This window comes from Phyllostomus hastatus, unplaced genomic scaffold (genome assembly GCF_019186645.2).
Source record: "Phyllostomus hastatus isolate PE091 unplaced genomic scaffold, TTU_PhHast_1.1 phas_contig_90, whole genome shotgun sequence".
NCBI classification, from domain to species: domain Eukaryota; kingdom Metazoa; phylum Chordata; class Mammalia; order Chiroptera; family Phyllostomidae; genus Phyllostomus; species Phyllostomus hastatus.
The window spans coordinates 498,536-515,454 of NW_025333984.1; the positions used below are offsets into that span (position 1 = coordinate 498,536).

Genomic DNA, 16,919 nt, shown 5'->3' on the forward strand with positions numbered 1-16,919 from the left:
TGTGATCAGCTACAGGGATGAAAGTCTTCAAGGTGATAGGAAGGATGGTCATCCTCACCTCTGTGTTTTTGGCTTGTTCTGAGCAAAATCCAATGACTGTACTCTGTTCTATTGACTGATTCATGGTTACAGTACACCCCTTCATGTTGAACAGCAACATATATATACACTTTCTTGAGTTACAATTGGGTCTGGGTTGCCCTGCCAACCATGTTCAGCCACATATCTATAAGTTTACCTACTACGTTACAGAATGTGGCATCAGGGCTATCTCTCAAGATACAGTTATGTACAGCACTAAGATACACTATGCTTCAAAGTCTGCCTCATCTAAATACACAATCCCAGTGTCATGCACTGCCCCTAAGCACTCCCCATGGCTCACTACTCTCTATTCTGTGAAAGAAGCCAGCAAAATAGGAACCATAACCCAGGATGGTGAGACAGGCTACGAGGTGTTCACCTGGTCACAGTCCAGACAAAGGCCCAGCTGTGATTATCCACCTTGTGTCTTCAATGAAGGAGAGCATATCCAGGCCCAACATCACCAAGAAGGATCTCAGGAGGGCCATTCTGCACCGTCATCTTTTTTTGTGGATATTTCCAAGGATTGGTCCCTTTGCTTAGATGATCTACTTGAGTCCATGTGATCCCAGTTTGGGGTCTCCTGTTGATTCCCCTTCTAAAATTAGTATATAATAGTTACTAATATCAGGAAAATGTGTCCTTGTGGCCCTCCTATGAGGGCTTATGAGAAATGACAGCCTGTGTTAACTTCGTGAATACAGTTTTTTTTTTTATATTTTATATCTTTTTAAAAAGCACAAATAAAGTTCTGATGGCATAAAAATATCAGTTGGGTATTTTTATTTTATAGATATACATATAAAGCTTTTACTATGGGCCAGACACTGTTCTAAGTGCCTTTCAAACATTAGTGCCTGGTAACTTTTTTCTAGGATAACTTAACTCGTCTTTAAGGTCCATCCCCCTGCATCATCATTTCACTTGTACTCTGCAGCATTCAAAATAGTTATTAGCTATATATCTTCTTAGTTTGATCTATGGCCATATCATTTTTTTTATCCATTGGAGGCAAAGGTTGCATTAGTGATTTATAAGCCACCAGTGGTTCTAAGAACAATTCAAGTCACATCACAGTAACTAGATAGTAATCTCCTGAGGCCAAAGGCTGGATCTTACACTTTAGTCACTAATTGATAATACTTTGAAAGGAGTTTTGTGCCTTGACTTATGTGTTTGGAATATTTTTACCAGGTTTAGCAATCCATTAGTTTTTTCAAAGACTTGGATGGAGAAGGGTAAATAAATTTATTCAACAAATATTCATTGAGTGCTGCTACATTCCAGTTGCCATTCTAGGCACCAAGTATATGGTAGTGAATAGAAACTAAGGCTCAGGAAAATTGAGGTCACACAGCTAGTAAACAAATAAACAAGTAAACAGTAATTTTGATAGCAACAAATGTCATGAAGAACTTAGAACACAGTGATATTAGAGAAATTGGAAAGTGGGTTGGAGAGTCATGGAAGGCTTCTGAGGTCTTATCATTTGAAATGAGTCTTGAATGTGAAGAAGGAGCCAGCCCTGGTATGATCTGAGAGGGAACATTCCAGCATTTTATTTAATCCTCAGTACAACCCTGAGAAAAGTACTCTTATTATATCCATTTTACAAATAAGGAACCTAAGGCACAGAATTATTAAAAAATTTGTCCAAGACCACACACCTGTTAAGAAACAAACAATGTTAGCACAATGTACATGATGATATACACATAAAGTGTTTCAGTAGATGAGTAGACATTAGAAATTCAGTCATTATCTTAGTCATTTGGGCTGCTATAACAAAGTACCATAGACTGAATAGTTTATAAAAAAAACAGAAGTTTATTCTCATTGCTTTAGGAGTTGGAAATTCTAGATCACGGTACCAGTATGGTCAGGTTCTGGTAAGGGTCATCTTCTGGGTTACAAACTGCTGTTCTCTGGTTATGGAAAGGTAACTAGAGAGTTCTCTGGAAGCCCTTTTATAAGGGTGCTAATCCCATTCATGAGGGCCTCACCCTCCCAAAGACCCACCTCTTAATACCATGTGAGTGAGGATTTCAACACATGAATCTTTAAGTGGACACAAACCTTCACTCCACTGTAGTCATGGTAGTTGAAGAAACACATCTGTTCAGTTTAGGACTTCTGGCCAAGATGGAGGCATAAGTAGACACACCGTGCCTCCTTGCACAACCAAAATAAGATCAGCAACAATTTAGAAACAAGAAAACAACCAAATCTGACAGAAAAATGAACTGTACAGAAGTTGGACAACCAAGGAGTTAAAATAAACACATTCATCCAGACTGGTAGGAGGGGTGGAGTCAAGCAGCTGGGTGGGGAGGGGCCGTGGCACAAAAAGCTATGCATAATGCATCCCAGGTGCATAAGGCATCCTGAGCACACAGGCAACTGGCAGACCCAGTGAGGCGGCAAATATGAAGTAAGGCACTGCGCTCAAGGCATCTGGCTGTCCGGGCCACATTCGCACACAGATAAACCAGGTGAAATTGGGCAACGAGACAGACTGTGCAACCCAGGGTCCCAGCACAGGGAAATAGAACCTCAGGACATTGATTGAAAATACCTGTGGGGGTTGAGGAGCATGGAGAGACTCCCAGCCTCATAGGAGAGTGTATTGGAGAGACCCACGGGGTCCTAGAATATACACAAGCCCACCCACACAGGAATTAGCACCAGAAAGGCCCAGATAGCTTGGGGAAGCAGCGGAAGGGACTGAAATCCAATGGAGAGAGGAGCAAGCACCATTGTTTCCTCTCAGACCCCGCCCCCACATAAAACGTCACAACCCAGCAACTGGGTTGCCCTGCCCAGGTGAACACATAGGCTCCACCCCTCACTACATAACAGGCATGACCAGACCCCCTAAAAAATGGCTCAAACCGAAGTACAAATAAAAGCTCCAGAGCCAATATTTTTAAGCGACCAAGAGATAGCCAACCTATCATGCACAGTTCAAAACACTGGTGATCAGGATGCTCACAGAATTGGTTGAATTTGGTCGCAAATTAGATGAAAAAATGAAGGCTACGATAAGAGAAATGAAGGAAAATGAATAGGGAACCAATAGTGATGGGAAGGAAACTGGGACTCAAAACAATAGAGTGGACCAGAAGGAAGAAAGAAACAACCAAACAGAAAAGAATGGAGAAATAAGAATTCAAAAAAATAAAGAGAAGCTTAGGAACCTCCAGGACATCTTTAAACATTCCAACATCCAAACTATAGGGGTACCAGAAGGGGAAGAGGAAGAGCAACAAGTGGAAAAGTTATTTGAACAAATAATAAAGGAGAACTCCCCCAATCTGGCAAAGGAAATAGACTTCAAAGAAATCCAGGAAGCTCAGAGAGTCCCAAAGCAGTTGGACCCAAGGAGGAACACACCAGGGCACATCATAATTACATTAGCCAAGGTAAAAGTGAAGGAGAGAATCCTAGAAGCAGCAAGAGATAAGGGGACAGTCACCTACAAAGGAGTTCCCATCAGACTGTCAGCTGATTCCTCAAGGGTGACCTTGCAGGCAAGAAGAGGCTGGAAAGAAGCATTCCAAGTCATGAAGGGCAAGGACCTGCATCCAAGATTGCTCTATCCAGTAAAGCTCTCATTTAGAATGGAAGGGCAGATAAAGTGCTTCTCAGATAAGGTCAAGTTAAAGGAATTCATCATCACCAAGCCTTCATTTTATGGAATGTTAAAGGGACTTATCTAAGAAAAAGAAGATATTATACATTTCTAATAAAATGCCAGGAAACTCACAATTATGAACAACCACACCTAAAACAACAACAACAAAAAAAACTAAGCAGTCAACTAGAACAGGAACAGAACCACAGAAATGGAGATCACATGGAGGGTTAGCAAGAGGGGAGTGGGAGGAGGAGAGAGGGGAAAAGGTACAGAGAATAAGTAGCATAGACGGTAGGTAGAAGATAGACAGGGGGAGGGTAAGAATAGTATGGGAAATGTAGAAGCTAAAGAACTTATGACACATGGACATGACTAAAGGGGGGAACATGGGTGGGAGAGGGTGAGCACGGTGGAGGGGAGTGAAGGGGGGAAATGGGACAACTGTAATAGCATAATCAATAAAATATATTAAAAAAGAAACACAGCTGTTCAGTTTAAATTTTTCTGTTCCTTTTTTGGAGGCAAACCAGATAATAATCCCTGAAAACAGTGTATTCATTTAACAAATGTTTATTGAGTTTGTCCTATGTGCCAGGCATTATGTTAGATGCTAAGCATGCAATGGGAAATAAGACTAATGCAGTTTAATCAGGAGGAGACAAGTAAAGAAGTCTGAAGACCTAGAGGCTATTCCAGTTCAGGGAACAGGCTTATACAAAGACATAAAGATCTTGGTTGTGATCATCAGAAAAACTGCAAGTAGTTTAGTCCAATACAATGAGAGCACTGTTGATGGTGGTGAAAATGGGGCTAGAAAAGTAGTATACAAGACTATGTACACAAGAACTAGCACTTCACTTCCCCATCTCTTCAGAAGCTCACAGATTATTAAACACTGAAACACATATAAATAACTTAGCAAACAATCAATACTAAACATATTAGACCTAGAGTACCATATGCAAGTTGTGAATTTCATAACTGCAAGGGGCAATAATCACAAAGACACCCCCTGAGGTGTAATGTATCAGGCATAGAGGAGACTCAAGAGCTACTTGTGGTAATAATAGTCATTACCATGTGCCAGACACTTTATATACATAATCTCATTTAATATTCACAACAACTCTACAAGATAAAAATATTTACTCATTTTTATGGGTGAAGAAACTGAAGCTCAGAGAAATTGAGACTGTATAGTTAATAACATCACTGGGATTCTTTTTTTTAAGATTTTATTTATTTATTTTTAGAGAGGGGAAGGGAGGGAGAAAGAGAGAGAGAGAAACATCAATGTGTGGTTGCCTCTCACGTGGCCCCCACTGGGGACGTGGCCTGCAACCCAGGCATGTGCCCTGACTGGGAACTGAACCTGCGATGCTTTGGTTCACAGCCCACACTCAATCCACTGAGCCACACCAGCCAGGGCACATCACTGGGATTCTAATCTAGGTTTGTTTAGCCCCAAAGTCCACTTTCCCCCTATATTCAACACTCCCTCCCAGTATACAGAAACTTCCAGTTGGGTGGGAAGATCCAGGATGATTTCTCACTGAAGGTGAGCAATGACCCCACTCTTAGAAGATAGGGAGGATTTGGCTAAACAGAGAAAGGAATAATAGCATTCTTTGTGAGCATAAACACTGGGAACAGGGTGGAGAAGTGTACTGTGTTGGAGGGAGGACACTTAGGGGGTAATTGCTCTAAAATAGGTGGGAGGAGATGAAGAAAGCAGGTGGGAGAAGGAGTGGAAGTGTAGGAAGAGATAAAAATGAGTGCCCTGGCTGGTGTGGCTCAGAATTGAGTGCTGGCCTATGAACCAAAGGGTCGCTGGTTTTATTCCCATTCAGGGCACATGCCTGGGTTACGGGACAGGTCCCCAATAGGGGGTCCATGAGAGGCAACCACACATTGATGTTTCTCTCCTTCTCTTTCTCCCTTCTCCTCTCTAAAAATAAACAAATAAAGTCTTTTATAAAATGAGAACCACTTCAAATAAATAACAGCAGGACTTCATTTTAACCTATAAACCAGTTAAATATGTACATAAGACTCATTCATGATTAAGACAAAAAATTGGAGTGTGGAAAACTCCAGGACCTGGAGCAGAGAGGACAGGCTTCATGGATGGCATAAGACTTGAGCTAAGTAAATCCTGATCTGTCTGACTGGGTATATGTGAAAAAGAAGAGATTGAATCAAAAAAGATATCACCATTTAGAGCCTGAGAAGCTCAGAAGACACGGTAAGCTCTGCATTTAAGAAAATTAGTATGGGGCGACCCATCTGGATCTTGCCACATGTACCTTTTCATCTGGCTATTCCTGAGTTGTATCCTTTATAATAAACTGATAAATGGAGGTAAAAATAAAATGGTGATTGAACTGGAACTACAGTTCACCATTTGAAATGGTGATTGAAATGGAAAATTGAACTGTATGGAAGTCCAACAACCAAGCAGTTAAAGAAGAAACATTCATCCAGACTGGTGGAGTGGGGGAGATGGAAAGGACAGCTGGCATGGAAAGGACTCGTGGCAAGGCGGTGGCAAGTGAACCAAGAGATGCAGCCACTTGCAGACAGGGAAGTCCCACATTCATGGGCAGACCCAGATAAAATGGCAAGAACAACTGGGAAGTGAGATAGACTGTGCAACCCAGAGTTCCAGCACAGGAAAATAAAGCCTCAAAGCCTCTTACTGAAAATACTTGTGGGGGTTAAGGCAGCAGTGGGAGAAACTCCCAGCCTCACAGGAGAGTTCGTTGGAGAGACCCACAAGGTCCTAGAGCATACACAAACCCACCCACCCAGGAATCAGCACCAGAAGGGCCCAATTTGATTGTGAGTAGTGGACTAGGTAACTGAAAACTGGCAGAGAACAGAGAAAATGCCACTGTTCCCTCTTGAACCCCTCCCCCACATACAGAGTCACAATGTGTAGATGTGGGTTGCCCCGCCCTGGTGAACAGCTAAGGCTCCACCCCTTACTATGTAACAGGCACACGGAGACAAAGGAAAAATGGCCCAAATGAAAGAACAGATCAAAGCTCCAGAAAAAAGACAATTAAGCAATGAAAAAAATAGCCAACCTATCAGATGCACAGTTCAAAACACTGGTAATCAGGATGCTCACAGAATTGCTTGAATATGGTCCCAAAATAGAGGGAAAAAATTAAGGCTGCAAAAAGTGAAATAAAGGAAAATGTACAGGGAACCAAGAGTGACAGGAAGGAAACTGGGACTCAAATCAATGGTTTGGAGCAGAAAGAAGAAAGACACATTCAGCCAGAACAGAATGAAGAAACAAGAATTCAAAAAAGGTGAGGAGAGGCTTAGGAACTTCCAGGACAACTTTAAATATTCCAACAGCTGAATCATAAGGGTTCCAGAAGGAGAAAAGGATGAGCAAGAAATTGAAAACTTATTTGAACAAATAATGAAGGAAAACTTCCCCAATCTGGCAAAGGAAATAGACTTTCAGGAAGTCCAGGAAGCTGCACCAAAGAAGTTGGACCCAAGGAAGTTTGGACCCAAAGAGTCCCAAAGAAGTTGGACCCAAGGAAGGACACACCAAGGCACATCATAACTACATTAGCCAAGATTAAAGATAAGGAGAGCATCTTAAAAGCAGCAAGAGAAAAGGACAGAGTTACCTACAAAGGAGTTTTCATAAGACTATGAGCTGATTTTGCAAAAGAAACCTTGCAGGCAAGATGGGGCTAGAAAGAAGTGTTCAAAGTTGTGAAAGGCAAGGACCTACATCCAAGATTACTCTAAACAGTAAAGCTATCATTTAGAATGGAAGGGAAGATAAAGTACTTCCCAGATAAGGTCAAGTTAAAGGAGTTCATCATCACCAAGCCCTTATTATATGAAATGTTAAAGGGACTTGTCTAAGAAAAAGAAGATAAAAAATATGAACAGTAAAATGACAACAAATTCACAGCTATTAACAACTGAACCTAAAACAAAGACGAAAAGAAACTAAGCAAACAACTAGAACAGGAAAAGAATCAAAGAAATGGAGATCACATGGAGGGTTATCAGCAGGGGAGTGGGAGGGGGAGAGGGGGCAAAAGGTACAGAGAATAAGTAGCATAGATGGTAGGTAGAAAATAGATAGGGGGAAATTAAGAATAGTATAGGAAATGTAGAAGCCAAACAAGTTATATGTACAACCCATGGACATGAACTAAAGGGGGGGAATGTGGGTGGGAGGGGTTGTACAAGGCAGAGGGGAATAAAGGGGGGAATGGGACAACTGTAATAGCATAATCAATAAAATATATTTTAAATAAATAAATAAAATCTTCTTAAAAATGGGAAGATAAAAATGCTTTAAGAAAATAATGAATTTTGAATTGGCTAATTTATTTACCTTTGAAATGCCACTCTAAAAGAGTATTTTCCTCCTTTATTGTGGTAACATTCATTACATTTTAAGATGACATGATTTATAAAAGCCTACCACATAGCGTTACTCATATTTGTGATAACAAATAAGAAATACTTTATTGGCATCAAAAGAGTCACCCTTAGAAGGAGTCTCAAAATAACACTTAAATTTTATTTACATAACATGAAAACAGCAAACAAGTTTTTTTAGAAAAAACTATATAAAAGTGTATATGTAAATGTTCACAGCAAAAGTCTTTTATCCCTGATTTTAATCAATAGATCATTTTGAAGATGCATGTACCTATTCCCATCCTTACATTCCTCCATTCCTCCACCAGTCAAGAAAGTCTGTTCAAGAATTAAACCAAACACAGTGCTGTACACACACACACACACACACACACACGTGCAAAATACATTATCAAAGGACACATGTTTATTATAAAGGGAAGGCTAACTTTCACAGAAATACCCTTTAATTTTTTTCTCTTTTCTTTACCTCAAATCAGTGTTAATCACTATGATGGATCTTGATATCCTGTTTAAATTGTAATCATAGTTGTTTATTCCAAAAAAGAAAGAGAAAGAGCTGGCTTGTATGGCTCAGTGGATTGAGTGCTTGCCTGTGAACCAAAGGGTCACTGGTTCAATTCCCAATCAAGGCACTTGCCTAAGTTGTGGGCCAGGTCGCTGGTGGGAGGCTCATGAGAGGCAACCACACCATAATCTTTTATTATCTATTTTCTGTGTGACTTAGCTGAGTGCCTCTGGCTCAAGGTCTCTCAGAAGGTACAGTAAAGCTGTGGCTATGGCCACAGTCATCTCAACACTCACTTAAGGGGTTCTTGGCAGGAAGCCTCAGAGGCTCACTGTGGGCCTCCCCATAGGTTGTCTGAATGTCCTTATGATATAATAGATGATGGTGATGATGACAACGATGCTGATAATAATAAAAAGAGAGAGAGTAAGGTTAAAGGGGGGGAAGGGGAGGGATGAGAAGGAAGGGAAGAGAAGGGAAGGGAAGGGAAGAGAAGGGAAGGGAAGGGAAGGGAAGGGAAGGGAAGGGAAGGGAAGAGAAGGGAAGGGAAGGGAAGGGAAGGGAAGGGAAGGGAAGGGAAGGGAAGGGAAGGGAAGGGAAGGGAAGGGAAGGGAAGGGAAGGGAAGGGAAGGGAAGGGAAGGGAAGGGAAGGGAAGGGAAGGGAAGGGAAGGGAAGGGAAGGGAAGGGAAGGGGGAATCCAAGTTAGAAGCCACAGGCTTTTTCTAACAGAATCTCAGAAATGACATCTTATCAATTATGCTATATCTGTTTGTTAGAAGTGAGTCCACAAAGAAGGGGAAAGAATTACATAGGGTGATAATACTGGGAGATGAGGACCATTGTAGTGGGGAACTTCAATCTGATCATACTGACAAACCCTACAAATGCAATATTTCTCAATGTATCTGTGTAAATAAAATTAATAGTAGGGCACAGACTGGGTGGAAAAATACATGAGATATCATTGCCATACACTTGCCTCAGTCAGTTCTATTTTCCTTCTCCAGAGAAAACAAGCCCTACAAGCTAGAAGTTACAGGACTGACTGATTGGTAAAAAGTATTCCTGAGGAAGCTTCCATTTATTTTTTATAAGAGGATATTGATGCAAACACTCAAACCCAAAGGAAAAAATTATAAATGTTAAATCAAATAATATAAATGATGATACTGGATGGAGGTTCTAATGTTGTTTCTAATGTGACTCATATTAGTGATAGTATAAACTCAACAGTCCTTTAATGTAGTGATCAGGTAACAATATTCTAATGTTATTCAGATTGAGGATGGGAACATAGAGCAATCTGTGCATTATATGTATGTGTGCTTGTGTGTATGCATATATATTTATGTATATTTCATATGCCATTATTATCTAGCTTCTAAGGAAAACTGTCAGGAAGTTTTACTTATTGATTGATATATGAATATTAACACATTGCTCCCCACCATTTAATACTTTCATTTTTTGCTTTGTTCCTATCCAATCTACAACTATATAGCTTGGCCATTGGTAAGATTCCTGAAGGCTAATGCATGAAATCTAAGTAGCTCACAGAATTATGAAGCAGCAACGGCTGAGAAAGGCTAACTGGGTCTGAGCAGGTGGTGGGATCATAGGAGGGTTCATAAACAGGTTTCCGGAAGTGAAGTGGCAGGCTTGTCCTTCCCTACATAGCTTTGTCAACATTCATTTGTAGATGTTCTCTGACAGGCAAGGGGGTATTGCTCTAAGCCGGGGAAGTAAATGCTAATATCAGTTTTCAAACATAAAGAAACATAAAAAATCCCCACCAGCTGTCTAGAAATATGCCACTTGAAGGCACTGCACTTATATTCTGCAATTACTAAGAGCAATATTTAAATTATCCAACCTATTTTCAATATTATTTTAACTTTGTCACATACACCCTATTATTTAAACACCATGCTAATGTAAATTATTCACCTTTTAAAGTTACTTCAAAAGTTTTCACTTTTAGCCAAATACCTATTTCTTTCTTCTATCAAGAATTCTTTGGTGTTATAAGTCTGCACACATCTTTAAAAGTTTATTTTTCAAGTAACGCCCATAGAATATTTACTCTGTTTTCTAAGCTGTATTTAATGACAAAGTACTAAAAGAAAGCCAGCATGGGGAGAGAAGAGACAAATCCTGAAGCAGCAGGGAGACAGGCTTTTTTGAGGTTAGAAGAATCCCAGCCTTTCCCACTACCAAGGGTGGGTCAAGTTAGGAACAAATTGACCCAAAAGTAAACCCCAGTGTCATTCCCACACCAACTCCCTGTAATAATTTACAATCTGCAATCAAAATAAAGTAACATCTGTAAAAACCTGTCTCTTTAATTATCCTAGCTACAAATTAATTCTCATTTTCATTTCATATTTCATCTGCTTAATTTTTGCTCCACTAAGGTGGAGAAATCACACTCTTCTACTTATAGTCAGATGAACCTTAGCTCTAAATATATTGTGATATTTGGATTATAGCAACTACAAGGAATATTTAAGTTTCCCAAGTTACTTTCAATGTTGTTTTAACTTCGTGAAAATATTTAATGACAATTTTTAAAGCTGCCCATGAAAAATAACATTCTCCAGTTTGAAGCCCTGCCACCACTCAAAAAACAGTTAGCCTCAGTTCAGGTATGTATTTTCAGTCCTCTATTCCATCAAATCAGCATATGATGTTAACTTTCTGGATACTTTTGATGAATTTTTTGCCTGATACTTAGTAGTATTTTAAAATATTTGTACGAGTAATTTTACAGGACATTGATTAACTTTAAAGTCCAATCACACCCTAGTGGGGAGGCTATTTTGGTGTGTGCATGTGTTGGTGTGATGGTCACAAGGAGTAAGGGAGAGGCAGAGGAGAGTGAGAGAATAGCTGTTGAAAAAAAGTCTAGCACATTGCCTGAGATGCAACAGGCATACAATAAGTAGTATTTTTCCATCCTTCCTCTATCCTAGTAAGAAAATTCACTCTTGTATGGCATGGAGAATAGGATATTCCAACTATTCAAATCTTAGTAGGTTTACTAAAGCTCGGAGTTCAGAGAATTGCCATATAAGCCAAATGAATCTCTTGCATTTTTTTCCATTACATCATGCCCCTTCTCAAGGACCTTTAAAATTGACACACCATTCTGCAACTGAAGTCAAAACTCCTCTGCCTACTTCCACTCCTCCACATAACCTACTTGTCTTAGATTGGATGGAACCTATTGTCCAGCTCAAGCTCCAACTAATTCCTGAACAGATAGCCTTTGTCTGGCTAGCTCTATCTCCTTCCAGCTTGTCTTTTTCCCAGGGCTTTGGACACAGTTTTCCCCATCCCACCTTCCCTTCAAGGACTGGCTTGATACTTAAAATATACAAAATGGTGATTATAGTTTTTCAGGAGAGGGTTCATAGCACTGAGTAGTTAATGTAAAAGTAAATGAATTCCGTATTATCACAGGGAATGTTGTTGCAAATGTCGGTCCCTAACCGACTTGTTAAGCCACCCTGTCGGATCAGGGTTAGACAATCTTGGCATAAAGAGCACCGAAGGGCACCTAAGGAAACTGTTGAGGATGTTGGTCATAGTCTTTACTACCAACACTACACCTTTTAACTCCTATTTTGTTTTTTCCCTTTTGAAATATGCATTTATTTTACAGAAACGTATTAGATGCCAACCTATACAAGTTATTGCACAGAAATGTCCCTACCCTCTGGGACCTTATTGTCTGCTAGGAGCAGACTCAGAATAACTAGCTGTATGAGAGTGTTCTGACAGAACAGGACAGAGGTAGTTAATTCCGATTCTGAGGTTATCTGAGAAGTCTTTGAGGAGTAGGTGGCATTTGGGCTGGGGGTGAAAAAAAAGGGAAGAACAAACATCTCCTACATGGAGGCATAAAGAAAGTGTGGGTGGAGGGTTAGGGGGTACAACTGGAGGGCAGATTAGAGTCAGGCTGGAGAGTGCCTTGAAAGCCATATGCAAGAGTTCAGCTTTTGGTTGTGTGAGTTTTGTGACAAGGACTAATATGATCAGAATTGTGTTTACAGAGCAGAACTCAGAGACCACTGGGAAAGGGGTAAAACTCAGTTGGAAGATGAGAAAGGAGCCTGAGAAGGTCACCTTGATGACTTAGTGGTAGCAAGTTGAAGGTCTGGACTGGGAGACAGATATTAGAAATGGAAGGGAGGACTTGGTTTTCTTTTAATACTTTTATCTTTTTTTCTCTCTCTCACCCTCACCCTCACTCCCCACGACACTCTTGTTTTCAGTAGTCCCTGCCTGCGGCCTAGGCATTCCTGGGAATTCTGAGCTAAAGAAGCTGCTGAGCCCTGAGTTTAGGGCAAATGTAAACTTTGAAAACTAAGTCCAGATCTCCATCTTCATTTCTTGCCAATGGATGGGGCTGCTCTGGTCATTAGCTATTGTAAAATCCCACCCGATTTTAAACCTAAGAATTATTGTAAGAGACAAGAGATTTTTAAAAAATGACATTTTTTTCTACCAGTCTGAGAAACTCTACCTATGAAGTCTTATTTTTTAAAATGCAAAGTGTTATGTTTGGGAACAAGAAGGAGAGCTGTGTGAGTGAGTTCTGGATAGTGCAGTGTTAACAACTAATGTAAACGCTTCAGTTATACATATTGACTTTTCCTCCTTCCCTATTTCAACAAAGTGTTTCATGGTTTGAAAATCACATCTTGGTTTTAAACAAAGATAGCACCCTTAGAACCCTTCCATTTCCTGTTCCCTCCTCCTCTTGCTACCCAGCAAGATATTATTTGCCCCCAGGAGCATTTTCTCTTTATGTAGTATGATCCTAAAAGTGACGTCATTCGGACTTGGCAAGGCTCTGTGCTTGTTACAGGACCTCTTTGGTGCTGGTCACTTTGGGACTTTAAAAAAATGTTCGATATAAATGAAGCAACGAACTATCCAAATGTAATTCAGCCTGCTGAACATGACTACATCTGACATGTTGACATTGATTTATACTGGGGTTTTTCTTTCTTTTTCATAATTAGGCAAGGCTCAAGGAAAATGCTAGAAGTATTAAAGTTAGAAACTGATGATCATAATGCGTATGGTAAAAGCAAATTACCAAATCCAACCTAGAACTACACTTAAACTCCTGTTCTTGTACACAGGAGATAGGTTTTCCATCTCCTTGCCCCTGTAATCACAATCTGCTCTGTCAGTTTACACTCTGCAAAGGACAATGAGTCATGCTTGCTTATGAGACCGTGACACTAAAAAGCCAGCAGCACAGTGTAGAGACTGAAACCACCATACACCCTTTTACTGTGGCCTTGCTTTGCACAAAGTTCTGATCATTTCTGTCATCTGACACAGTCTTTGATTTAATGGGCAAAAATCCAGAAATAATTAAGACAGTGACACTACACACCCAACATGAAAAACATGTGGCATTTAAAGAAGAAATATTAGCAGCATGGAAAACAGTGATTCTGCATCTTAGAGGAGAAAAAAGAGACCTTAAAATCAAAAGCAACAGCATCAAGGACTTACTAAGGTCCTTGTTGGCAGAAAGGAAAAATTTACTAATTCATTCTTTTTTCCTGGTGAGATCTTGGGGGGTAGGAAAAGTTAAGACTTGAAAATTTTCCCAAATTTCCAACTTTTGCAAAGAATTATTTCTATCAAAACTAATTGCATAAAGTGAAATAAGAATTACCAAGGGGGACTATCTTTTCTGTTGAGTCTGACAGTAGAGCACGCATTATACTATTACTGCTCACTACTAGCCTTTTCGTGAACCCTGAAAAAAGCCTTTACAAATAATACAGTAGAAGCTTCATAATGTGTTTCCAGTTGTTTCTTTCTGTTAAATCTCTAACTCTATTCTGATTTCATCTCTCTGAAGACTTCTGGCTATTTGCAACATGAAGAAAGTCTTGTTTCTATAACTCAATGTCTTCATGAAAAACACAATCATAAAAGGCTATTTAAAATAAAAATGCTTATTTCTGAAAATTTGCTTTAAAATTGAAAGCACAATCTTCAATTCACCTCTTTTCCCTAGTATCTATTTCCATAGATTAATTCACAATCACTTTTCAGAAAACACTTTCCAAAAATTATTCCAAATACCTTGTTATACATAACTTCCTTGCTAACTATTGTCTAAAGCTATTTTTTTCTCAGCTGAACCTTCAGATCCTTCAAAGCTATTGCTAAACTCTCCTCCCTTGACTGACTATAATTACTTCTCATTGAGGTAATTTTTGAATGTTTCATGAGCAAAAATAGTGAAAAATATGTGCTATTTTACTAAAAATACCCACTTTGAAACAGCACTTCAGAAATGACAAAAAAAAAAAAACAACAATGAATGGTGTCCATTTCCTTTCCAGGTTTCCTGCTGCCCTGTGAGAAGTTGCCTGACACCCTGCTGCTGAGCTGTGGCTGGTTCTAGAATGACTTTCTAAGTAGTTTTTAGGGCAATTTAATCCAGCAAGAGTTTTATCAAATTTAGAAAGGCCTTACTAAAATGAGAAGTCATTTGCAGAATCAAAGTTCTCTTCAGAAGTCCTAAGAAAACCTAAAATAAATCCTTGAGACATCGTAGTTGAAAAATATTTGAAGATTGTTCACTTGAGTAAATACTTAAGCCTGCCCTCCCTCACTTTCTGCGGCCTGTAGCCATATTACTCACCCTCAAAGAATTCATCAATATTCAACTGGCTCTCTAATTTGCTGATGTAGCAAAAACAGTTTAATAAAGAAAGCTGTTGCAATTTTCTTTAGAGGACGTGCCACAAACTCGACTTTTATCTTATAGTACTGGAATCTTTTGCTGTTCTGTAAATCCAGATAGGGAAATGAATGCTTACATGCAGTTAGATGAACTCAAGCTAATTTACTCACGAAGTCGAGCCTTAAAAGCTCAGAAAAGCCTTTCACCCCAAGGACACTGGAGCTTTATAAATAATCTATCCGAGGATTTAGAAGCTTGTTCAGTCACGTCTCACAGCACGGCAAACTTTCAGCCCTGTCCACGAAGAGTTTTTAAGACTAACAGGGAAATTGTCTTTTAGGAATAAGTTTTTAGCGCCCACCGAAGGCGTGCAGGTTTTAAAACCTTTCCTGCAGTTTTAAAACTTTTCTTGAATCAAATTCTTGGTCTGTAAACTTGTCGGTTTAATTTTAAAAATAGCTGGAAGGCTCTACTGTCCCTCCCCCACCACCCACGTCTTTTTTTTAAAAAAAGGCGAAGACGCCAGCGAAAGGCCCTGCAGTACTTGCAACGCCTTGGGTCTGCGAGATCGCCTTTGCAAAGAAAATAAGATTTTGCATCAGATCTACAGAAACATTACAGTAAAATGCATGCGATCATTAAGTAGCTCAAGAAACTCCAGCGCCGAACACGGGGAAATCCGTGAAATCCGTGGTTTTATTTTTATATACTGATTTCGTGTGTATGTGCACGCGCACGCGCGTACGTGTGTGTGTGTGTGTGTGTGTGTGTGTGTGTGTGTCGCTACTTTCGGCACCTAAATTCCCCGCTCCCCACAGAGCCTACGCACGGTTCCACAGCACCTCACGCGCAGGGTTCGAGACACGGCAGTCTCGACCTCCCACGGGGAGAATGGGGGACACTGGCCTCAGTGGTGGCGTCAGGCATGCCGCTCAGCTCCCCGCGGCCCACCACTTGTTCGTCCATGGTACAGGCAGCCGGCACCCTTGAGCCAGCTAAGTCCAGAGTCGGACCGGGATGGCTGGGGGCCGCCAGGGCAGCCCCCTCCTAGGTCCAGTCGACAGCGCCTAGGCATCGTTGTTCGCCTGGCTGCCCACCTGCCTCGAAGACCCCCCAGGCCACTTTGGGCCTGGGTTCCGTGCCCAGGGCTGTGGCCGCTGCAGTTCAGCGCTACCCATTGGTCTTACCGTCCAGCACCCACACAGTTTGAGCCCTGTTTGCTTGCAGATTTGTTCCACCCGGGACAGGGAGAGAGAAGCAGCCACGTTCATATCCTTAGACAGTGTTTGCGCACAATTTTTATTATGATATTTAGCAAATATACAGGAAATAGACAAGAAATTTTAAAGAACAGTACAAGGAATGTCCATTTACCCCTGCCCCCAAACTGCACTGTAACGTATTGCAACATTTGCTTCCCCCCACTACTCAGAATGTGTGCATTGTAGTAGCTGCGTCATTTGAAAACTGCGGACATCGTGACATTTCACCTTTACATTTCAGCACCCATCTTCTAAGTATAAGCATAACCTCCTAC

General features: G+C 40.5%; 2 protein-coding genes across 2 annotated transcripts in view; both read left to right on the forward strand.

Moving 5' to 3' along the window:
* Positions 1-15,128, forward strand: part of PABIR2 (PABIR family member 2) — a 302,302-nt gene extending 287,174 nt beyond the window's left edge. The window contains exon 11 of the mRNA XM_045852267.1: positions 15,039-15,128. Within this exon, the coding sequence (XP_045708223.1) occupies positions 15,039-15,083 (45 nt within the window). The 3' untranslated portion in view covers positions 15,084-15,128. The remainder of the gene's footprint in view (positions 1-15,038) is intronic.
* On the forward strand, positions 18-650 carry PLAC1 (placenta enriched 1). Its single transcript, XM_045852271.1, is given in 1 exon segment — positions 18-650. A coding segment is annotated over 1 exon segment (633 nt).
* Positions 15,129-16,919: the final 1,791 nt, after the last annotated feature.